The sequence below is a fragment of the Manacus vitellinus genome, unplaced genomic scaffold (genome assembly GCF_001715985.3).
Source record: "Manacus vitellinus isolate BGI_N305 unplaced genomic scaffold, ASM171598v3 scaffold_6_pilon, whole genome shotgun sequence".
Lineage (NCBI taxonomy): Eukaryota > Metazoa > Chordata > Aves > Passeriformes > Pipridae > Manacus > Manacus vitellinus.
Genome location: NW_021940750.1, coordinates 17593161 through 17619118, shown reverse-complemented (window position 1 = coordinate 17619118; position 25958 = coordinate 17593161). Strand labels below are relative to the sequence as shown.

Below are 25958 nucleotides of genomic sequence, written 5' to 3'. Positions count from 1 at the left end.
TTCTGCTCTATGACTATTTGCTTGCAACCTTCTTACTACTACTTCACTTTAGTTACTCAAATGTGTGGCAGCTTAGGGCTGTGGTGGAAGAAAACTCCTATCTATCAATCAATCAATCAATCAGTCAGGTAGTAGTATAGGTAATATTCAAGGAATAGGTATTCCACTGTACTTTTCTTAAACTTGCACTGAATGTAGAAGCTCAAATTCCAGCTCTAACAAACACCTGCATTGTACTTCTGCTTTTTTCTTTTTTCATTGTATAGTGTAAGCACTACCTAGTTTACCCAAATATTACACAATCAGGAAACAAACAAGAGGAGAAGGCATCAGAAAGATTGATTTTTCTACATTAGCATACCATATAAGGCAGGAACAACTCCACAGAACCTGTGGAACTGAACTGGCTTTTAACTGCTGTTAGAGAGCTTACGGCACACCCTGTACACAGCCTGCTCATGGAGCCATGTCAACAAGTCTCCTTAAAAGCTCAAGACTCAGAAAGATTCAAAATATTAGAGACAGAAGAAATATTACTGCCAACTCACTGTTTCCTTTTTGTCGAGCACAGAAGCGACCAGGTAAATGGGTAAGTGCTGGATAATGATAAGGACAGATATAAGCATCATTAATACTTCCTGATTTCCCTAAGAGATAAGTTGGTATCATCAATATGACATCAATATGTACTTCTGTCATATTGATGATACCAAAGTACAGGTCCAGTTTTAACAGTCACTACAGGAAACATTGTACAAGGATAGGACAATGCAGCAGCTGGAAATGGTAGAAAATATTTGGAGAAATTAGGAGTTAATACTTCATTAAATTGGTTGGAAAACAGCACATATAGTGTCAACATAATTCTGACAACCTCTTTAGCTTCTGACTCACCTGACTCACTATAACTTCAATGCATATTTCCAGCTAGAACTGTGAAACTATTCAGATCATTAAAGAACTGACTGGTGAATAATAAATTGTGCAGAAACTGCATCACGAACTAGTGTCTCTGGGTGGAGAGAAAAAAATCAGTAAATAAATGTAAAAATTAGTACAAAATATGTAAATGGAGAATTTTTCAAGAAGAAAAAGGTTCCTTAGCAATGAGACAGGGCAGTAAGTACAATACCAGAGAATAAGCATTCAAAGTGATTAAAAATGTACTTTTGGGAGGGATCATATTTAGGAAATAATATTTACAGAATAGAAAATATGAACATTTATTTTGTGGAGATGCACAGAAAAAGGAGAACACCAACACAAATCATGCTTTATAAGACTGTTTCTTCATCTAGTGTTTTTCAATTACAAGTTTTTAAGATCTTGAGGTAGGCATCTTTCTTCGAGGATGGGAGTGAAGATTTCTATTGTATAACAGTAAGTACTATGGCTACTAATAAGTAAATACCTATATAAAATTTTAAATTTTCAGTTAATTCCTTGTCATTTAGAAAAATACAAAGTAAAAGATCTAAAAGCTTTAAAATCATATAAGCAACACAGAATATCAGGTTAAGGAGCAAATAAGGAAAAGAGTTTAGAGGGCATCTGCAAGTACCAAGGAAAGTTCTCTTGCTTTACACACAGAGTAGGAATGACCTTATACACAAGACTGATGTTCTGCTACTCTAGCAAGATGTGCATCTGAGCTGACCCAGCAGACATGAGGCTCATTTTCAGGTGATCCTACAACTCAGGACCCTCCTCTGCAGTTTATTTCAGCGTGGGTCAGGGTCAAAAAATCCCCATGTTTCCTAGAGTTCATTTGATATGAGAAAGGAAGAACCCATGTAGATGTGCATTGCCTGTCCTAGAAGTCAGTGTGTGGGTTGGGTTTTTTCCTGAAAATTTGAAGATCAGCAGCAGCAAAGTAGCCACAGCTTTCTTATTATGTTCTTGGTAGTGGTGTTCGTAGTACGTCACACCTGTTCCTCACATGATACCAAGCAACAAAACCGTTTACAAGTCCCAGTACGTACAATAATAGCTTAATGGCTCCGTTCTGGTAGCAGCCCACAGAGGAGTGACAGATATTTGAAAGAAATCTCCTCTTTATATTAGCACAAGTAAACATATTAGTTTAATCTAATTTGATCTAATTTAGATTCACACCACAGATAAAGGCATAAGTCTGAATTACTCCGGGGACTATTTGATTTTGATTTGGGTTTTTTTACCTTGCCCTGCCTCCTTTCCCCTTCCTTGTTTTTAGGAAATCACAAATGTACCCTCAAACAAAATAAGTAAAAGACAGAATAGAGACAGCTTCTCCCTGTCATCCCTGCATCTGATGTACAAAATCAATACTGGAAAAAGGTGAGGTTTGCATTAAGAAGTGTTTCATACAAAAGGTCACCTGTAATAGGCAATGGATAAAATTTTGGATAAGAAGAGTTCTTACCATTTTTCATAAGTTCAGTTTGAAATAGGAATTCTTGTGAATTGTTTTTAAGCAAGAATACTGCCAGCATGATTGTGGTTCCCAGCATGGACTTTTAATTCTCATGTAATGAGTCTCCTAGATTCAAACAAGACTTCCTATTTCCATGTTCCAGACAACATGAAACAATCAGTTTATGAAGAGATTTAGATTAAAAGCCGTGGACAATTGTACTTGATTTCCTATGAGTCTAGATTAAAAAAAATAAAATTACTTTAACTTCGGTTTTAAACTTAATTGCAGGTTATAATAATTTAATAACCTCAATTTAAATATATTTAATTACTTAAATATAAATGTCTCTTCTACTCTCAAGTAGAGTGCAACTAGAGAAAAAACAACAAATGCAGCTTAATGGATTGCTGTATCATTAAACATCCCATCAATATGCTGAAATCCCTATGAATAACCTATTGTTCAAAAATTTAGGCTTTCATGACTTCATAAATAAATCCCAATGCACTTTAGGCTTTTGTTATATTGTACCTTTTCTCCTTCAAATAACACAGCTTCCAAATGTTTTCTTTCCTATTTTTACTAAAAATAGCATATCAGATATAAAAGCCAAGCGTGAACCCCGAATTGATTGCTTTTCAAATACATAAATAAATCCAGATGTACATGCACGAAGGCAATAATTGTGAGGATTATCCAAGCTGCCTTTAAGATGACACTAAAACCAGCATTTCTCAAATTCAAATCAGATATTTATTCTTAGAGAGTTGGCCTATAGTAACCCAATCTTCACATTTTTTGGCCTGCTTCCCAGAGCCTTTCACTACTATGGAGACTTTTCATATAAGAATCACTTCTAAAGAAGCAGTTCAGTTCCCTAAAGACGAGGTTTCCAGTTTGGAGGCCCAGCACACCTCTTACTGCCACACTGATAGCAGTTCCATGATTACATGAATCAATCAAGCTGCCCAAAGAAAACTCATCTCGTGGTTTCTAAGGGAGAAATTAAAACAGCAAGATTGAAACTCGTCCAGTTCAGAAGATACCTTCATTTGACTTCATCACCGAGATTTTAGCAGGACTTCTCTACAACATACAACACACAACATGTTGCTACAGTTAACAAGTTCACTGCGACATGAATCATCAAGGCACTTTCACTCTGCTCTGCTGAATTTCAAGCTTATATTCCTAGTGATTAGAAGAATTCTTGTTATGAAAGACATGATGCAAATTCCCTCGTAAAAAAAGGTATGCTTGGTGCTTGGATGCTCTCCTACTTACACTTACACAGATTTTGATTTGCTATTATCACCAAATACAAAGGTAGAAATCATAAACACCAGATGGAAACCAATAGAGATCATTAATTTAATCACATGGGCTTTATTTATTTCTATAGCCAGAAACAAAGGTTGCAAATAGTGAGGGGAAGCAACGGTAGAAATAATCTCACTCTGGGAGAAAGCAACAGGGAGAAGTTGTCAAAATGCCTGATAGTCAAGATTTTCTTAACTTGATCAATTTCTGCTTCTCTATTCTTCTCACCAGGAAATGCAAAATCAGGGTGGAAACCTCTGAAACAAAAAATACTTGCTTACAGTTGACTGTTCAGGCATTTAGTCAGGGAATCCTGCCAGCTTCTCTCCACCATTTCACAATGTCGGAAATTTAAAAGTTTTGAGAAAGTTTCCCTGTATTCACAGATAGCCAGCCTGACTTTTTACTTCCCGTCTTACGAAGTCCTATCTACCTCCTACTCTCCCCTCCCAGTGCTGCTGCAGTAAAGCACGTTGGAGCACGTTGGTGGCTCAAGATGTCATCAACATGTGTGTTTCCTCAGTGGAAGCATACATGCCAACCACTTGTAGGAGTACTTCTAGGACCCCTGACACACTGATGTCCAATACTATTCACTTACTGTGTATTGGTATACAAAGCTGAATATATTAAATGCCCTTTTATTTCTTTTTTAGCCACAAACAGGAACTGTCAGGTTTCAAAAGAACAGCAGGGAGAGAAGCTGCAGGCCAGGCCTTTCCTCTGGGTTTCACAGGCAAATGAGTCTAGTCTCCTTCAGCTCTTCTGAGAAGCTTAACAGTCTTGCTCTTCTGCATCTGGTGACCAAAATTTCTGAGCTTGATCTAGTCTATTTTAGGATGGCCCCAATATAGGAGGGGAGGGGGAAGATTTCAGCAGATCATTATGAATCTCTGAGATTCTTCGGAGAAGAACTTGACTTAGTTCTCCTGCTGAGATATCCAAGGAACCCCAGAAATTAACTGCCAAGATATGAATGAAATGCTGAATGTTCAAGTCACACATCTCCAACACTGAAAATAGGTGAAGTTTCAAGGGTACCCCTTAGTGCTTAAGCTTCTTTCTCTTCTAAGATCACGTTACACAGAGGCTGAAGGTGATTTTCAGTGAAAACACCACAAATCTTCATCTTTATGATTTGTGCAATACTTACAGGAAATGAACATACAAGTCTAAAAAATGAAACATGTTGCAAACATAAAAATCTCTCCAGTCTTGGGTAACAGGACAAATGTTTCGTTATCATGCAAATGCAAACTGCAACCACCAGTAGGAGACAGGAAAAAAAAAGAGAGATGGAAAAGGCTGAGAGCAAATGAACACACACGTCTCTCACTGCTTTGTTGAGAGTTGGTGGGAGGAAGAATTGATGAACTGTCACAGTATGACAAATAAGACCTCTGTTGGATGTATTGATTCTAAACAGAGAATGACTCATGGATCTACTTAATTCTTGCTTCATTTACAGACAGTAAAGTACTTGAACAAATCACAGATGCTGCCAAAGGAGTCAAAGAAGAAAAAAATTCTTTTCCATGATTTTTTTGCGGTCAAATTTATTAATAACTGCTAGTTTTGCATGACAGCTCATACAGTAGAGCTAATATTTTGTATAAAGTATCACTATCTCAATAACTGTGCAGATGATCTTTCAGGCATGTTGCACCATTAAGACAGATGTGAAGACTCATAAGGATTACACATGGGAACCTCAGCACATTAGTATCTGTCAACTACATCTGTATGCAGAGGTGTTCATTTCTTTGTGTGTTTCATGCCATCAAAAATTTTTAGTAAGTGGGACTCAGGAGAGAAAGTTTTATTCACTATTTTTCTCAAACACTACAAGCTGCAATATTTTTTATCTCCTTATTTCATCATAGAGGATTTATAGGCAATTGAGCAGGGATTTTGAAGAAAAAAAATTATGCTTCAATATTGATTTGGGTTATTAATCCAAGAGAATGATGGGCCATAGATGCCCTAGTTTTTCTCTTTTTTTTTAACTTTGCCTTCATTTGAAGAGTTAGGGGTTTTTTGCCTTGGTATTGTCTTTATATTTAGAAAATAAGCCTTGAAAATGTGAATAAAGTACATATCAAAACGATGGTTCTGAGCTGAATTTACAAAGCATAATTCATCAAGGTTCTTTATTTCTGTGGCCAAAGCCGGACTTTTTTCAAAAATTTAACATGATCATTCACCATTTTCCTGTAGACTACTATCCTACATCCTGGTTTTCTCCCCTATCTTGATGAAATTTTTTTTTCACTCCCAGCTTTTCTTTCAAGACTACAGTCTCTCTCTATCTTTTCTATACTGCTAAAGTAGGCAGGAGTCCAGGAATAACTACTACAGAACCACTAGAATAACTACAACTATAATATTAGTTTTAAACTTTAAATCTTCTTGATAAATATTATTTTAAAAATATTTAACATATGGAAAACCAAAATGCATTAATATGTTCACACACAATTTTATGCTACTTGTGATCACAGAATTCACTCAGTCCAAGAACCCTTCTCCAATTCAGAGAGCAGTTTCACTCAACAAGTCTGCTGCTCTTCCCCTGGAAGAGACAAGAAATAGATGCAAAACATGTCGTGTCCCCTGTACCTGCCACAGATCACGCCCAATAACAGCAGTCACAGCCTGGCTTTTTGTGGCAGCCTGTGAGAGGTGCAGGAGGGCAGGTGTGGTGCCTTTCCTGGTGGGAGCTGACTGCTGCTTCAGGTCAGAGATGTGGTAGGGGCGGCATGCCAGCTGCTGCCACCAGACTGGGATGGGAAGGGAGTGGAACAGCAAGGATCTGGCTTCTTCAGCTGTTGTACAGGCCTACTGCAATTTACATGGGAATTACATGAACTTATGTAGTCCATTTATAGAAGTGCTGATTAAGTTTAGGAGCAACCACTTTGAACTACCCACCAAGAGCAAAAACTATTCCTTTGTGCATTGTCAGTCTTAAGGAACTCAATCTGGAACCATTTTACCAATCTTTTAGATGTTTGAGTTTAATACAGAGATTAGAGAGGGTGAAGTTAGGGCAGAGCTGACCCCAACTGCCAAACCGTTTGAAGAAAGGAATTGTGAGTTAGCTTTGATCCAACACACATTTGAAATGTATATTCAGTTACATCTAACACCAGATGCGCACAGCTAAAAAAGGAGCTGGCTGCATACTTAATTTACAATATTCCAAACTCAATACAAATTAAAAATAGCAAAGTACTCTTTAAACTGTTCTTGCTGATCATGTTCTCTCACACCTCCCACCCTGGTCCTTCACAGTCTAGGGGTAGCTGAGCAGAGCTCATTGTAGTCTCTTCACTCCCCTCCCGCAACCAAAGCGAGATATTTAGAGCCCAGACATCCTGCTTGCACTGGGATTCCCTCTCACTTCCAAAGAACACTTCCGCAGAAATCATGATAAACAGGAAAAAATCCATTTAAGAATTATGTAACAGTTTATTTAGTAAGAGAAATGGAAAATTAGTGTGTGGAAATTCCCTCTCTTGACCTTTACAAGGTGAAAGGTGAGGGCACTATGGAGAGTTACAGCAGCAGAGGACAGAGAGTACCAAATCTCATTGTGCTGGGTAAGGATTTATGTAATTAGATACATCTGGAGGAAAGGTGCCAATGCCTAAAAACACAGCCTGAATCAACTGTGCTTAGTTAAACTGCAAGGATATCTCTATAAACTACATGTTTGCAGTACAAACAGTGACTCACTCATTCAGGCAAATACGCATCAGGTACAGTCTTAAACAGGAGCAGAAGACAAGACTGAATAATTTTGGACTTTATGGGAGGTTCGGGGTTTTTTTCTATGGTCTGGATTATGTAGCAAAAATAATTTCCATTCTATAATATCTTTTAATTAGAAGTCAACTTTAATGCCTAATTTAAAATGCTGCAGTAAGGCTGTGAAGGATTGAAAAGAGGTGCCAGCTGCTGTCCCGTGTTGCAGTTTTACAGTCACTGTGTGTGCAGTGCCTTCAAATCAGATGGTCTCACCACTCCCTAGTCCTCAAAAAATCGTTGTTCCCACCCTCAGGCTGCCTCCTTTTTTTTTTCAGTAATTGATGCAGTCACATGCTGATTTCTACCAGGAAACAGACCTAGTATAAAACCAACCTCAAAAAAAGGGGGATTGTAATTACAAACCAACAGTGTCATATACCAGAGAAACTGCCACAGGATGTTCCTGTAAATCTGCTAAATCAATAATATTCAGGATGATCTGCTAAGTAAGTGCTGGATGTGAGGACTGAAGTTTCCTGGGGCTAGTGGAAGTCACATACCTAGTTTTCTAGAATGTCAGAACACTTTGGGAATTAAACGTGTAAAAATCATTCCTTCAACTTCTGCTTTCTTTCCGTCTCCTCTCATCCCCCAAGGTATCTGTGCCTTGTTCACACAATCCAGCCCTTTTCCAAGATGCCTAAGGAATGCCTAAATGGAATTAAAAATGTTAGGCTGTTTGGAAAAGAGAGGAATATTTTATCAATGTTTTCTTATTTCAATCATATGACTAAGTTAGCTCGAGCTGGTCTTCAGCAAAACAGCTGCAGTTCTGAAAGCTAAATCACCAAGCTGAACAGTACTTTTTGTTAAATTTAAATAAAGACCAGAATGCATTTAAATTACCATAGTTTTGTCACATAAATCTTAGGCTTTCTCCTGTGTTTAATAATGCCCTTTATTTTGCCATGCTCTCTAAATCACATAAGGAATGTGTTCCAAAGAAACTAAAACCTTCCAAGTACTAATGCTTACAGTGTGTTAGAAACAGAGCAACAATCTAATTTTTTTCTTTACCAACTATATACTGTAAAAGAAAAGTTGATGTTGATGAAACAATATCCTGACTGAGTCTAACAGCTGCAAGAATGAACCCTTGAAAAGCATACTCCCATCTGGAGACTCAGAATAATTTTGTTTTTTGACAAGCAAAACACAGGCTGGGCAGCTTTAACAGAGGTCCTTGGAAACATGGCTCCTGTATTACCTCTCCAGATGAACTGAAGAGGTCACAGCATGAACCTCTTCTTCAAAATGGGCCTGTCATGCTGTCCTAGCCAGCCAGCCTGACCTCAGCAGCCTTCACTCTTGGCTTTTTCCATACTTTCTGCTTGCCTCCCACTTCTCTTGCATTATTTCTCCTCTCCATCTTCTCAGTTCTGCACTATGTACATTGAAGAACTTATTAAGGCAGGCTGTAAATGCCTCAAATCTGCCACTCCACATTTTCCATTCAGCTGTCGCTGGTGTGAGGGTAGGAGCCTCCACAAGAGGATGTTTTGTGGCAGAGTCAGCCCTCAAAGGACAGACTACAGCATTCAGGGAGGTCAGCATTCACAGATGGGGGACTACTTGGCAGCAACACAAGCAACCAGAAAAGCAACAGATTCCTGTGGCCTTCCCTTCCCTCATCTAAAAAAAAAAAGTTTGGAGACAGAAGAAAGGATTGCTCTACTTTGTGGGTTTTTTTCTGCTTTTAGCAGTCTTGAAAAAAACAGTAAGAAAACAAGAATACATACTTCTTGTCAGAAGTATCCAAAATAAGAACTAAGACACAGTCCTTTCCTGACATGTTACAACACAGGAGTTGAGAGTCATGAAGAAATAAAACAGGATCTACTAGCATCCAGCATGATCTCACATTTAAACAATGTTTCCAGTTGGAAAAAACTATAAACTCGATAGTTAACACTGTAAGTGTATAAAGATGGTGTCTCAGTTAATTTGGAGGGTCAATAAAAAGGGAAAAAGTCTTTAGTAGTCCATGTGTCTAGAAGATTATTTCTTTCAGGCAGTGAAGGAGCTATTTTGTTGCAATACACACTTCCCATGCCAAAATAGGTACTATTCAGCTAGTCAGTATCTACAGGTCTGTGGCAGGAATAATGGGCATGTCCATTCTATCTCATGTAATGACTCGACACTCTCAATAACAGGTTCCAGAAAACAGGAGCAACAAGACTGGCTGGTGGAAGCTCCAATAATTAACACTTTTTGTGTATGACAAAACGCAATAATAATTAACAGCAACATAACTCATAGGACAAGTAGATTTTAGCTAGGAGAACCTTCTTCTGGAGATAAGCTGTGGTGAGCCCAAGGGACTGTTCTGTTGTTTAGGAAAGAAAAGGCAGGTCTTCCTAAAAGTCCTCCTAATCTGTAAACAGCTGGGATTCAGGAAAGATCTGGCCTGTAACTATTTAGGAACAACCTAAATGGAAAGTTGATGCCTTTGTACAGTCCTTCTGGATCTCTTCGGCATCATGGATCCCGAAGTCCTTCCAATACAGCAGAAGCTAAGGAGAAACTCAAAGGCAATTTAGGCTGCTCAGCACACTAATATGTCCTAGTAAGATGTCTGATCAGAAATCAGGAGTAATTATCCGCCAAAACCAGGCTGGCTCTTTGCTCCACTGCCTCCAGCTTTACAGACCACTGAGAATCCTGTTCAGAGTTCCCACAGTGGGAAAGGCATTTCTTTTCCTCATCTTTGGCAGCATAGATCTGTCTTTCCAGATCTTAAAACATTGTGGCATTACATTCTGTCTGGAATTCTTCTCAGATAATCAACACTTCCTGATTCCACCCAAACAACTTGTAAACTTTTTTTTTTTCCACGGTAAAGAAAGTACCCTCTTTGTGAGACAGTATCTCATGAAACTTCACTGGCACTCTCAAACAAACCTCTTTCAGTAAGTTTATCTAGCCTCCCTAGCTCACTTTTATCTACAGATAAGCATATACTACTTCCTAAGAACAGTTTTAAAGTAGTTCTTAGAAGAAAAATGTATTTCTTGTAATTACTACGAGTGTATTTCTTCCTTTATTATCAAGTTCATTTACAACTTAATTTTAATTTCAAGAGGGTGAAAATTTAAATTCTGGTTTTTGAATACATGTGAGCAGCTACTTTTTTACTCCTAATGTAAAGTAAATATTTCATTAACAAATAAACCCAAATAATGTTAAGCCAATTCATAGTGAAATGCTACAGGGGAGTACCAAGAATTCTCAAAGATACTGACAAAAAAGTAGGATTTTTCTTCTACAAATCATCAAGTGGAAAGAACTGAAGCCAGTTTGAAGGTACGTCCTTGTACTAACAAGGCTCAAATTCTCAAGACAACAGGAAGTGAAATAAAGTTTAAATGTGTACAGGATGTGGTCTGAACAAAGTAAGGGGTTATTTTAAGAACAACTCTTACCAGCATAACTATATTAGACTAAATTTTCTATATGGCAGTTTTACTCTGTTCCCACAAATCCCTATTACTACGAAAACTTACACACTGACACAGTGTATGTCCTAATAACGTTATTATCGATACCTTTGCTGTAATTATAACCACTGCATACATGAGGAAATTTGGGTACAACATTTTACAGATAATACAGTCAAATATGTGAGAAGAACTATCTTCCCACTAATCATTTTTAATGTGTGAAACTTAGATGATTCTTTGAACTTCATTGTAACACATGCTACAAAAATGTTTGATCAGTTTCTCTAGAGAATAATAATGAGGCACTCATTGTTTTACAATCAGCATACACAAAATTCTTAATGAATATTTAACAGCACTTACATTTTCACAATGCATCCTTCTGGGTTTTATGTGGGAAACATTGAGTCCATCAATAACAATATCAAACGGAAGTCGATTTTCCACAAATGTTTGAAAGGCCTCAAATTCCTGAAATAAATAAATAAATACTCACAGAGAATATTATGTTGAGTTTAACAGAAAGAAATTTCATCCACTTTTTATTAAAAAAAGAAACAAAGCCCAAGTCTCTCACTTTTACATCATTGGCTACACTTCACATCATTACTTGCGTATTTCCTACAACAACCACACCAAAAAACCCCACAACCAAAACATCTTTAAAGCTGTGTTGCAGTAGATACTTCCAATACAACTTTAAATTACATTACAACCAAAATTCAAAACTTTACAGTCATGCAGATTTTCAATATTATAATCTGAAGTGGACACTTTGTAAAGATACATGCTATAGTCACTGTCATGCAATAGCTGCAAAGCAAAGCAACCGTACAAACCAGTAGACAGTGACACTACTACTAGGTCTTAACATTTCCAAATGTAAGGTAAGCATCATACTCAGGTTCTCTGGAAGAATTCTGAAATCTCTGAATGCCAGTCAATATTTAAATAAACATTCATTTAGAAAGACAGCAGTCGATTTGTGAGTAACAGACGGCTTTAAGACTAACACAAGAATGAACTTTCTTATTAGGTCAGAAAAGTAATGCAGTGATTGAGCAAAACAGCAGCATCCATCCAACAGAATGTTTTTCCAACAAAAGGAAAAACACAACTGCTTTAGGTTTGAGAGCCCACAGTAGAAGAACAGACTACAAAGCTATAATAAATAGGAATAAAAGAATTTCTCCCTTAATTTTTGAGGAAAGATTTTTTGCAGACACTCGCATAAGATTTCTACTTCTTCCTTCTGACTGTTTTTAATAGGCACAAGAACTCTGCACCATCCTGGTGGGCAGTGACTTAGTTTCATAAATTACCTTTCTAGTAACAAGTAAGACTTATTTATCCCCCGCTGACAGAGCTTTCACAGACCAAGGCTATAAATTAACTTTCATAGGAACTCAAAACAATTCATATTTCATGCCTTCTACTCAGGATTCAAGAAGTACTCTTCTAATCTTGCCTTCTCCCACACAGCCATATGGTAACATATGTCTAAATAAAAAACATCCCCTCAGCACACAAACAAAAACATATACAGCATATGCATTCTTCCTCAGAGAAAGAAATGAAAGAATTTATTTGTCCAGAAAATACACTGCTGTCAGGCACTAACAAATGATCACCAACTTCAAATTTAGTTGGAATGCTTATGACAAATTATACTAGGAAAAGGGTCATTTGTATTAAGAGTACAAACCAATTAAGTGAGATAAGGATGCCTCACTCAGATGTTAAAGTTTCAGGAGTAATTTCCAGGTGAAAAGAGGCATGCTAATCAAAAGCACAACGATGAGAACAGAGACAACACAGAGCTCAGTCTAGCACCATAGGAATCAATCGCCTTTTATGTGATCTTTCATTTCTCCGTGGCTTAAATAAATGTCATTATTGAGAAAGTATAAAAAGCTGGGCAAGGAACTTATCATCTCCAAGAAAAATAAATTGTTGGCACTTGTGAAGTGTTTTCCCTGCTCCCTGCCTCAATCTCAAGGTATTTTCTATAGATGAATAAATATTCTCATTGCCATCTGACAGGGACACCAAGATACAGAAAGAAGTCACTAGCAAAGGGCTGGAGGGGGAGAAACAAGTGCAAAACCAAACAACATGGATTCCTTCTGGGCTTATGCCATCCAGGGGACTTCCTATGGTTCAAAATCAGGTGAGTCATCACTGCAATACTGGATGGCTGTCTGAAATGTGGAAAGATGAAAAGAAGCAAAACACATGTAGACCAAATGAAGGTAAAATAGAAGAGCTCTGAGACAAAGAAGTGAAAATGGAAAAGGCAAAAGAAAGTGGAAGCAGATGAAAAACGTGGTATATACTCCAATAGAGTGTTATTTTCCCAATGCCAACAAATGGCAATATTATTTGAAGTAAAATAGTTACAGTCAAGCAGACATTTTTGTGAAGCACACTGTGCAAGTAATCCTGTCTTTGTGGGTTCAGTTCCATACAAAATAAGCACTTTGTGGAGAATTTTAAAGTAGTATTTTATTTAAAGCAACAAGTTATAGGGCGGTTTCTGAAAGGGTGGGTTTTCCCTGATGGGCAGAGCAGACTGCTTTGTTGAGGGAACACTACAGCAGGAGTTGGGGAAGTAGCAGAGGAGTTTGGTGGGTCTGCGCTCTCCTCTGCCCACTCTTTGCTTGGCTCCCTCCCCTCTCCCAGCAGCTCAGATGGAGCTGGGCTGCCAGAAGGGTCCTGCTGAGCAGCATCACGATAGGCTCAGTGCTCCTCAGAAAGCCAGTTCCTTGCTCTCTGGGATTTACTTCTGGAGCTGGGGAGATGCTGCAACTTTTCCACTGTCAATGGTTTGGCCACTTCTCCTCCTGTCCATGTGTCCTAGACCATTCTCAACAGATGCCTGACAGACAGTATGCCCCTGCCAGCCTCCTGGATCAGTTCAATTATTTTCCATCTCTACAAGTAAACTGTGCAAAACAGGGAAGAAGGCTGCTGGTACAGAAGACTTATCCACACAGGGAGATGAGGAGTTAACAGCAGAGAGAGCACAGAAGACAAATGGCCAAGTTTAATTAACGTCACCAAATACACAAGACTCCAGTGAAAAGCCTCAGACAAACTAAAAATCCCAAGGGTCGGTTCATTTTCTCCTCACAATCCATAATTCCCAGCAACACACAATAGTGCTTCTTTCCTTTTCTAGAAAAAAAATACACGAAGAATGACAGAAAAGATTCAGGTCTCCTCCCCTGAGAGACAGTTTTTGAGTTCCACATTTCTCATCCTCTCTGGACACAGGGAAGGAAAAGGGCAAAGACTGGGAATAAGCAGCAGGCTACCTCATCTGGACATAGTACAAAGGGTTATTCTAACATCCATAGACTTACACTGTAGGAGTGTATTGAGTCTGGCTGAGATGGAGTCAATTTTCCCCATAGCAGACATCACAGTGCTGGGCCCTGCACTGGTAGCTGGAAAGGGGTTGGTAACACACCAGTGCTTTGGCTACTGCTGAGCAGTGCTTGCAGAGCATCAAGGCTGTCTCTCCAACATTCTCTCTCACTAGTAGGCTGGGAGTGGGCAAAATCTTGGGAGACCACATAGCCAAGACAGCTGACTCAACCTGACCTAAGGGATATTCCATCCACACAACAGCCGCTCAGAATAAAAGCTTAGAGAGAAAAAAAGGTGTGGGGGAGCATTTGTTATTACTACCTTTATTTTATGGAGCAACTGCTATGACCCTACGTCATAGGGTGAGGCCCTACGTAACAGGAAGTGGCTGAACATCACATCTTAATGGGAAGTAGAGAATAAATCTTTTGGTTTTCTTTGCTTCTGCATGTGGGGTTTGCTTTTGCTTTAATAAACTGTCTTTATCCTGATGCTTGAGGTTTTTTTCATCTTATTTTCTCCCTCTACTGCCCTGTCAAGGAGAGGAGTGATAGAATAGCTTGGTGGGCACTTGGTGTCCAACCAAGATCAACTCACCATGAAGAGAGAAAATAGACAATTCAAAGGATGCTGATCTTTCAAAGATTGGGAATTGTCTGGATTTTATGCAGATCTTACTTCAGCCACAATAATAAAGAGATGTTTCATTCACAGTTCTCTAAAGATATCTCCCTCAATAGCTAACTGTTCAAAGAAACTGAACACTTTCTTTTTAAGAAGTAAATGAAGTAAAGCACAGCTGCAGTTAGGGTACAGCTGATCAAGAGAAGCCAGACATGATGACCATCAATGCAGTACAATGATGATGTGAAAGTTGGTTTAGGCAAAAAGAAGCAAGTTATTTGCACAGGTTTCCCCTTCCAGGGTGCTTGGGCACTGGAATAGGTTCCCCAGGGAAGTGGTCACAGCTCCAAGCCTGGCAGAGGTTGAGAAGTGTTTGGGCAATACTCTTAGGCACATGATGTGACTCTTGGGGATGGCCATGTGCAGGGCCAGGAGTTGGACTTGATGATCCTTGTGAGTCCCTTCCAACTGAGCGTATTCTGTGATTCCAAAAGGAGAATGCAAGGTGTGATCTACACACAGCCCTGCATGTGCCACTGGAGAATTTACAAGGTAACGTTCTGCTCAACAAGACAAAGGGCACTTCTGATGAATCCCTTCAATAAGCCAACAAGCAGCAAAACACATTTCTCTCTCTCTCCAGGTAAGAGCACCAAGACAAACACAACAAACCTTACACTGATTTCTAACTTGTTCTGACCGGGGTCATCTCACAAAATTTCCAAAGAAAAGTCCATTTTCCCAGCCTCGGAAACATGACTCAAACTGAAAGGACAAAACTTCAAAAACACATTTCACATGGCTTATTGACATGACCTTCTTATCTCTCAGGAGCCGCAGAAAAGTAGTGCAATACAGCAAGGCTGTTACCTCACTGCAGGACTTCCCCCAGCAGCCTGTGCATTGCATGAACACTCCTTCCCACAGCAGCAACAGACACAGCACAACACAGGCTCACAGGTGGCTCCAGGGATATCCTGTTCCACACCATGCACAAAAGAAAAGGGAATTTTAAAAAACTCACCTGATTTCATTTATTGCCTTACTGAGAAAATAGGGGAATGCCCACTATGCAACCTTTAAAAATGATTCACTTCACCTTCTACTAAAAACACTCTTTCCTTTGCAAATGGACACCACAGTGATTAAATCAATTTGAAAGTAAAAGTCATAACAAACCCATGATGGAATTTATATTGACGTAAAGAATTTAAGAGTTTCAAAATAATTTTTTGTTTAATCACTAGTGGGTAGGTGCATTCACATCTTGGCAAAAGCACAAAGAGTCACATTTTTTTGGTATTCCACATCAGTTGAATGACTCATGCACTATTTCACCATCATTTTATACTGGTATTTACTGGTGCTATCACAGAAAAAGGTGTTTCTATCTTCTCCCTTCCCTCAGCCATTCATTCCTGTCCTTGTTCCTTCACCTACCTATGCACACACATTGTTAGCACAAGGAGAAAGACTCAAGTGGATGAACTGAGCCCACGTAACAGTTTTTAGCCTGCACCAGTCCCCCTGTTCAGGTCACAACAAGAGGATTGTCCTGGCATAAAAATGCAGCCAGTACATGGAATGACATTGTTAGCAGGTGAGACTACTGGGATTACCTTTTCCCATAGACTGTTTTCCCTGCCTATGCTAAATAACAACATTTTATGAAATTTATCTCTCAGCCTAAAATATTGGAGCAAAGCAAAATAGGTTGGTTTTAAAAAATTGACCTATAGGAATTACTGTTTGAAAAAGAAAGAAAGAAAAAAGACTAGTCTTGCTATTTTAAACCATTAATTTAAAAATTTTTTTTAAGTAAGTGTGCCTTTGGACCTCAAAAGTCTGGCTTACACAGCCAATAATATTTGAAATAGCAGTAGTAATAAATATGAAAATAGGACTCTTTTGTAAGACAATACTATTTCAACTCATGTAAATACATTTATAAATAGAAATATATGGTTTTCTTCCAATACCAGTGCACACATAGACCCCAAGCTTCAAAAGCACAACAAAAACAAGGAACTCAAGGAATTAAATATTAGCATTTACAGATACTATGTTAAACATAACATGTTTATCATGTCTTTCAAAACAAAGAAAACACAGCTAAACAAGCATGTCCTTTGGTAAAAGCAATGAGACTAATCCAAATGAGTATTATGAAATAATTCTAATGTCTATAACAGATCTCAGTGTATGATACATTTCAGAACACAGAAAGGTTACATCACTTGAATATTTTTCTCAAGTCTAAATAGGAAATATGTTGACAACTAGAAATAAAAATCCTGGCACTGGTTAAATTCTTGAACAATCCAAAATATCTACTGATCCAAATGCCAACACCTAAAGTAATCTAATATACAAAGGAGATATATAAGCAAAGCCACAGAGGACTTCTAAATACAAGGAAGGCTATTATGCTCCTGCCAGTGCATGGAGTTTAAACAGAAGAATTAAAAGAAACTTACTAAAACCTATTAAAGTCAAAAGGCTGTTTGTCGCTTCTTCTAAATAAAGTTTTTGCTCAGTTCAGGAATGGTGGAGAGACACTAGTTAAATTAAAAAATGAAAAACTACAATGTTCAACATACCTTTTTTCCAGAAGCATTCACAATAGTTTAAGCTTTGTACAACAGAAGAAGTAGTGCTTCCCTTCTCCATGTTAAATGACATGTGCAAGGAAAGAGCAAATTTTAATTAACATAATATTGTACTGCACTTAAATTATAATGTAACTACCCCTACTATCAAACAGGGTGTCTTCCAACACTGTAAGAGCAGCTTTTAGAGAAGTGAAAACATTCCCTTTTTAACAGTTTCATAAAATACAAACTGATGTCGGGTTGCTTTGTTTTCAGCAATGTTTCTCGGTATCAGAAGAAAAACACAGGAATGTGCATTAAGTGTGAGAAATAAAATTCAGCTGTCAAACTGAAATCCAGCCAGTTCTTTTTTTTACTGCGTCTTGCTGGAGCACTCTTAAATCTGTTTGTTGCTATGCCTGAAGGGTTTGATTATTTCCCCTACAGTTTCAAAGCTTGGAAATCCCCTTCGAACCCTTACAAGCAGGAAGACTTTTCTCAGTATTGTGTATGGTATCATTATGTACTCGGGATTGCACACAATTTGTTTTCCCTCTGTTATATACTTCTCTAGAGTCTACAAATAATCCCAGAGTCACCAACTCCTGCAGCTGTAGCTTTCAGAGTTACGGTCACAAACAGGAAGGTACTTGCAGGCACGCTGACAACCTCGCTGAGATGTGCCCTGTGCTGCCTGTTCACAGCCCTCAGTCAACAGCAGGCAGTGTTGCAGGACTTGTTCCCAGCTGTCTACCTCAGACAGCAGAGGGTCAGTAACAGGGTCAATGCACAGCCTGGACCTCAGCAATCCAGGTAGCACACTTCTGAAAAGTCCCTCCTGAGCACTCTAAACATGGAGGGTGGGACAGTTTGTGCTGCTGTCCTCAGTGGAAAATGTCCCCATCTTTGCAAGACTGCCATCATAAGTACAAGAATAAAGAAATGGACCATACCGAGCTTGCTTTGAAAACAGACCAAAAAAACTTTTCAAAGGCAGAAACATTTTGAATTCACAGTGCTTTCAAAATTAAAACCACTGCTTTGGAACCTTCTCCTCTTAGGGCAAACCACCTAACAGAAGGCTAAATGATGAAAAGATTGACTTGAATGCTTAAATGCAATGTAATGAGCATTACAGAAAGACAGTGGAATGGAATCATGGAATCATAAAAGAATTTAGGTTGGAAAAGGAGTGGTCCTCTTTTTCATGATTTGTATAGCAAGGAATGAGTTGGGATTTTTTTCAGATCATTAGGCTACCTTGCAACATAAGAATGTTCCTTACTTCCAACCCTCTATCTAAACCTGTTTTATTGTCCTCCACAGTGTTTTTAAGCTACTTCTTGTGTCACTTCTGTATTTGGAAATTCTCCTAACCTGATACATATTCCAGTTAGTGCAATTAATTAAGAAAAGTCTGGTTCTAATCTTATTTCTTTAGGAGCAGTTACTTGGTTAAAATATAGTTGCTAATCTTAACTTGTTTTAACTATATATCATCTGGAGATCTTGCTAAGCTAAATGCAAACATAGTTTGCTGATGAAGTGATTTTTCTCAGATTAGTATCTTCCTTGCATTAGCTGGAATGTAAAAGAAAAAATAGAAATAGAAAAAATTGAAGAATTTCACCAAGGTTTAAGAATGGCATACCTTGCTATTCTGCAAAACCTGTAGAATTAAACTGTCCAGCACTAGCCATCCCATAATCAAACAACAACTGTAAGAAAGCTTTTTGATCACTGTTGTTGCAGACTAGGCAACACATTTGTTCTTACTGATGTCACCTCTAATTTAAAGCTCTGGCCGGGCCACAACCCTATTAAGTGAGTGCTTCAAGTATTTTAACTCCCAATTAGCAACTCTTACCCTAAGCCCAACACCAACAAGTACCAAAAGGCTACAATAAGACCTTTAACTCCACCAGCAATAGCTCTCACTCAATCCTAATAAATTGAGCTCAAGTCCTCAAGCACCTGCTGTTTAAAACACTAATCTCCAAACACCACACTTTCAGGATTTCTAGATTCAAAAATAAGAGGTTCTTTCATCCTTGCCATCCTGAAAACACAGACTACTAAAAGTAAATCATACCCATCCAAAAATTACTCATAACTTTCTCATGTAACACAACCTCAGCATTCCTCCTACTCTTGGGTCTTGGAAAGGGAGGGAAAAAAGAAAAAGAAAAAAAAAAAGCAAGCTCAGAAATCTCTACTGTCTTGTTGCTTAGTCCTAATCCTAGGCATGACTACAGCTCACCATCCCTCTATCCCTCTCCAGAACTAACAGAAAGCTTTCAAACCATGCTGGCAGCAGCAGGATTTTCATTCTGCCAGCACGGTCCTTGCAGAAGCTAGCTCTCAATCCAAGTGCTGGCATTCTATCCAAGCTCTAGCAAAGTGACCCACCCTGCCACAGAACTGACAATCATTCCCATCTGAGAAGAAACTACAGGAATTGTTCTTTTCCCTCATCCCAGGGAAAAGGGACTTTACAGTATTCAGCAACATGTCAAATTTTTGCACTCCTACTGTAGAGGACAAACACTGTGAATCTGATCCCTTTGCTGCAATATGGCACAAACTTGAGAGGGAAGGTGGCACATGTACCCACTGGAGAAAGTCAACCTGGCCTTCTCCTTCCTTCCACAATTCTTCCCCTTTAGAAAATTCTTTGCTTCCCGGCAGTGACAAGGAGGAGCTAACATACACAGGAATAGAAGTAGGGGAGGTAAATGGCACGCATATCCTGGGCTGTGAAACATACTGTGCACATAGTATCAGCTGTTTGCTTGGAGGGGTTTTCTCCTCATAGGCCCTGATCTTCTCGGGAGACACAGAAGGCCTAACTTCCCTTTCTCCCTTAGCTCAGGCAAAAAAGCCTTGACATCCAGGTGCAAGATGGACAGCCATAATAACCCAGGCATCTCAGAGCAGTTAAGAGTAGCTCAGTGTCGTGCATTGAGGTAGCCAAGTTTTTTGGTAGTGGGGGGGTGCTACATAGGGTGGCTTCATTTAGAAGCTGCTAGAAGTTTCCTCCCCAATGAAGCCAATGACGGCTGGCTACGGGAGGGACTTCCTGCGGCTGGCCAAGGGGGAGCCAATAATCACGACTCTGTGATAACATATCTTTACATCTGAACTGACATAAGATGGTATGGAATACCTTATTGGTAAAATATACATCAGGTGACCTATCCTAGTTCCGTTTCCCTCCCAGGGAGGGTTACAAACCCACTACACTCACCTTGCAAACAGCTCAAGTGCAGACAATTTAGCTGACTTTGTCCACAAGTTGACAGTCAACAAAGCACGTAAAAGAACGAGAAGACCACATTGGAAGTTGGGAGTGAAGGCACTGCCACATTAGAGCAGACTGTGTCAGAGAGGGGCTTCTTAGATGTTGGAGTACAGAAGGGGTTTGGAAGTAATAAACTACTTCATTCAGAACAAGACTGACATGCACCCAAAGCCTGCTTTGGGGTTTTGGTGCAAATCATGGAGTTGGAAGGAGAACCAAAGCATTATAGAAAGGAAAAGGTCTAAAAAGCAAGAGTTAGAGCTTTATCTTCAAGGTTCCTTGGAAACAGCACTGCCTCATTCATTTGAAAAAAGAACACAGAGATGAACAAGTTACTTCCTCCTCCCCATCCAGTCCCTTATAGGGACTGAGGAATATGTAAAACCCCTTCACACACTTAGTCCAGATCTAGTGAGGGGATTTACATGACCACAAACCCATCTTTTCCTGCCTTCTTGACAGCACATACACATTTCTAATGTGCTTCCTTCCCACTGCACGACCATCCTTTCAGGCTTATCAGATGTATGAAGGAGCCTCAAAAGGCAAATTACAGCATTTGTGTATTTGAGAGAAATATCCAGGAGTGGTTGTGACATGAAAGTCATCACAGTAAAAGTTGATTCTGCCTCCCAGTAGACCAATTATATCCTCTCAGGCTCAATGGCATAGCTCCCAATCAAATACAGCCAGAGTCAACAGTCATCTGACTGTGAACACCACGCAGAAATTCGGTACGAAAGGTGACAATCTTATTCCAACTGTTTTCTCCCTATGGCAGCTTGCAAGGCTGCAGCTCGGTATATTTTAGATCATCGTGTGACATCCTAATAGACCTTTAAACAGCTGTGCATATGGATCTGAATCAATGTCTACTTTTAATGTGTAACAAATAATCAGTTTTATAGTTCATGCAAGCCACCTTTTCAACATACTTGTAAACAGTGTTCACTACCATTCTGATGTACAAACCTACATTGTTTGATTTTCTTTCCTAAAACTAATTACAAAAATGATTTATTTTTTTAATCACCCACAACAGATTACTTTTCGGGGATTCTCAACAAACCAAGTCTTTGCCCCTAATTTTCTACTCTGACCACATTTAGTGAGAGAAATAAAATCAAATAAAGTAACAACACTGTTGCAAAAGTAAGACAAAAGACTATTCTTCACTGAAGAAAAAAGATATTCCAAATGTATTACATATTCAATTTGAAATATTGTTGGAAAAAAAAAGTTCAGAGCTCACAACTTAAAGTGTTTCCTTGATTAATCACTTCATTGCAAGAAGCACAAATGTACTAAAGAAAACTAGTTAGGATAAAAGAAGGAATACAAAGCTAAAATGTTTTCTATTTGAATTGTGGTTACTACAAAAAAGTAACTGACTGGAGAATGGACACACACCCCCTTCAGATATACTTGCTTACATCCTATTTTCATCCTCATCACCTAACTTCCTCTCTGGAAAACCCTGGCTGAACCCTGGCTGCAGAAGTCACACAGTCTGGCAGACCTAAAATGGGCAGCATATTTTCATGACCACATGTCTGCTTTCACAGCACAAAGGCAACTAGAAAGTCCCAAATTTATTTCTGGAAATATCTGATACATTATGACACCATTTCACCACTACTCCCACATCCATGCTCAAAATTCACTGAGGAAGCAGACTTTAAGCAACAGTAAACACAAAAAGTTCATCTCCATTCACTCCACCAGTGACTGCCTGCTGATACAGAACTAGAACAAAATCAACCTGAAGCAGCAAGTGGGTGGCCCCAGAATGGTAAATGATGGAATTTCAGCTATCACACACACTAACAGAATCTACCAGCATCAAAACTTAATATAGTGTATTTGTTTCATTAGACTGCATTTATTTCATCAATCAGTTTCTTACACAGGGGGAATATAATTTCTGCTACTGTTCAGCTTGAATGTGAAGGTCCTGTTACCCAGAACTCCTTCCCTAAATCTCCCTGCCTTCAACTGTCACTGCTAATCTAGTCCTGTGTACTAGACACACTTGAAATTTCCAAGCCATACAGCATGCAATAAAACACAGCCTTTTGTTTATCTTATGAAATTACAGAACATCAGTATCCATTAAATACTCAAAATTACTGCTACATTTTTAAGGGTAATTTTATTCTCATGTACGATTCACAGCTAGATCAGATAAAAAGTTCTGAACTGAAGAGAAAATCTGTGTGAAAATTAGATGTCTGCACAATAGGCTGCATGTACTGCAAACACCCCAACACTAACTGCTTCAAGTTTCTGTAACTGTTACACATGTGCAACTCTTTCTGTGCCCGCAGAAAGCCTGAAGAATTAAATAGTCCATATTTTCAGAGCCGGTGAAAAACCGGGGTGCCAGCTGCAACAAGCCTTCATCAATACTGACAGAGGTAAAGCAAACCCACTCTAAGATGTGGTGTGGGCTCCATCTAGTGGGGCTCACCTTCATTCAGTATTGCTACTGCCGCATCAGTTATCTCCACAGAGTCAGAAATAGAATCACAGAATCATTAAGGTTGGAAAAGACCTCCAAGACTATTGAGTCCAACCTGTGACCGATCATCATCTTGTTAACAGGACCACAGCACCAAGTGCCTCGTCCAGTCGTTTCCTGAACACCTCCAGAGATGGTGACTCCCCCACCTCCCTGGGAAGTCTGTTTAATCTTAATCACCCTTTCAGTGAAAAAATTCTTCCTGATCTCCAACCTAAACTTCCCCTGGTACAGCTTGATTTTATGTCCTTTTCTCCTGTCACTGGGAGAACAGATTGCCTGGGAGAACAGACTGATCCCCATCTGGCTACAACTTCCCTTCAGGTAGTTGTAGAGAGTGATAAGGTCTCCCCTGAGCCTCCTTTTCTCCAGGCTAAACCACCCCAGCTCCCTCAGCCACTCCTCACAGGACCTGTGCTCCAGACCCTTCATCAGCTTCACTGCTCTTCTCTGGACACACAATGCCTTTCTTGAAGTCAGGTCCCAGAACTGGACACAGAATTTGAGATGCAGCCTCACCAGTGCTGACTACAGTGAGACAACTACTTTGCTAGTCCTGCTGCCCACACTATTTTTGATACAATGCCATTGGCCTTCTTGGCCCCCTGGGCACACTGCTGGCTCACATTCAGCCAGCTGTTGACCAGCACTCCCAGGTCCTTTTACACCAGGCAGCTTTCCAGCTGCTCTTCCCCAAGACTGTAGCGCTGCCTGGGGTTGTTGTGACCCAAGGGCAGGACCCAGCACTTTGCCTTGTTGAACCTCATACAGTTGGCCTCAGCCCATGGATCCAGCCTGTTTAGATCTCACTGCAGAGCCTTCCTGCCCTCCAGCAGATCCACACTCCTGCCCAGTTTGGTGTAGTCTATGAACTTACTGTGGGTGCACTTGATCCTCTCATATCCAGATTATCAACAGAGGTATTAAACAGGACTGGCCCCAATACTGAGCTCTGGGAAACCCCACTAATGACCGGCTGCCAGCTGGATGTGGCTCCATTCACCACCACACTCTGGGCCCGGCCGTTCAGCCAGGTTTTTACCCAGTGAGGAGTGTACCCGCCCAAGCCATGGGCTGCCAGCTTCTCCAGGAGAATGCCATGGGAGACAGTGTCAAAGGCTTTACTGAAGTCATAGAACTGCAATATACTATAGTGTCTGGGAATTACACCCTCTCATATGTTTACCATGACCTTTGAAAAGCTTGATACTCCTAATATATACTGTAATTAAAAATATGAAAGTGTATCTTTAAAATCGATGAGTAGTTGATTGTTTGGTGGGTTGTGAAAGGTGACTGAACAAAATGATAACCATTCTTTTACTTCTTTTGCAAGCTGAAAATACCAGATATTTTGTTTTGTTCTAGGGTATTTACAGGGTTTTATTCCATATTTAAAATTTAGCTCTCCGGGGATTAAAAGATTTCCACACCTTTTTAATTTTGTAATGTATAAAACTCCCACATTTTAGTTATTTCAGTATCCATTAGTAGCTGGCTGTAAATGTAAGAACAAAGACAGTATGAAAGATGCTGAGATTTAGACCCATTTTATAAACCCAACTGAAACAGACACATAGGATACTTCAGTATCTAATGGCCTATTAATGTTTTAAAGCAAAGAATTTGTGGTGTTAAGTGCTTGAACATTAACTGCATATTACCCTCTGTGGTGGGGGGAAACAGTTTTCCCCCCTGAAGTTATAAAATGGTAAATCCTCAGGGGGTGGTGACCCTTGGGGATTTGAGCCAATGAGCGCTTCTGCAAAATAAAAACATATCACAAGCAGACCAAAAGAGAAGGTAGTTGTAGTTGTTGTTGGAGAGGTGGTTATGTTATAGAGTCACGAGGAGAAGGGGCAGGAGCCCCCTGGGGGGCTCTGGCCTCCCCCCCAGCCCCCGGCTGGAGTCATAGAAACTCGGAAACAGTGTTAAACTGGACTGAGGTCTGTGACTGAGAAGCTGGAAGTTTTTTTTCTCCACTGTGAGCAGCAGAAGCGGCAGTAAAAACAACACTGGATGGAGAAATGGTGGCAGAGAGCCAGAAGAGATAAGGAACAGCAACAGCATGCAGCCAAGGAAGACAAAGAGTTGTTCAACAGAAAGAGAGACAGTAGCAGAGAGAGCAGAACTAAGCTCTACAGAGACAGAGTTTTGGAGTAAGAACTGAACCAAAACCCCCCAAACTCCTTGGAGACCCCTCCTAAAAGGGAGGGGTGAAGTGCAGCAGCACTGCAGAGAGGAGCTGAAAAGCTCAGGCATCCTGGAAGCTGGACCAGGACGGCCAAAGGAACGCAGAGGAGGGCCTTCGCCCCCCTGCTGCTTTGAGTCAGAGCACGGAGCTCTGCAAAGGGGATTGAATCCCCTGAAGATAGGGACCGTCACGAAGACCCCTGTGCTTCGTGATATGACCGTAGTGAAGTGACCTTTGTCCCGGTGAACACAGCCTACGGAAGAGAAGACCCTCACTTGGAGACGAAGGGCCACAAGGGCTTGGATACACCCCCTCGTGTGTACTGGCAGAGATCCAGCTACAGCTGCTGCATGGAAGAGAGAGAGAGAGATAGACTGCTGCCCT

The 25958-nt window shown here is 39.7% G+C and overlaps 1 protein-coding gene across 4 annotated transcripts in view; it reads right to left on the bottom strand.

The window, feature by feature from the left end:
* The window catches only part of PRORP (protein only RNase P catalytic subunit), a 49501-nt gene that overhangs the window by 14722 nt on the left and 8821 nt on the right, over positions 1–25958 (bottom strand). For 2 of the 4 annotated variants that reach the window (XM_018082840.2, XM_018082839.2), the window contains exons 5-6: positions 11335–11442; positions 549–596 (exon numbers count right to left, since the gene is read on the bottom strand). In XM_018082840.2, coding sequence (XP_017938329.1) covers positions 549–596; positions 11335–11442 — 156 coding nt within the window. Of the gene's footprint in view, positions 1–548; positions 597–8029; positions 8180–11334; positions 11443–25958 lie in introns of those variants that run through there. The other 2 variants (XM_025896102.2, XM_008924987.3) reach the window with 2 other exon arrangements.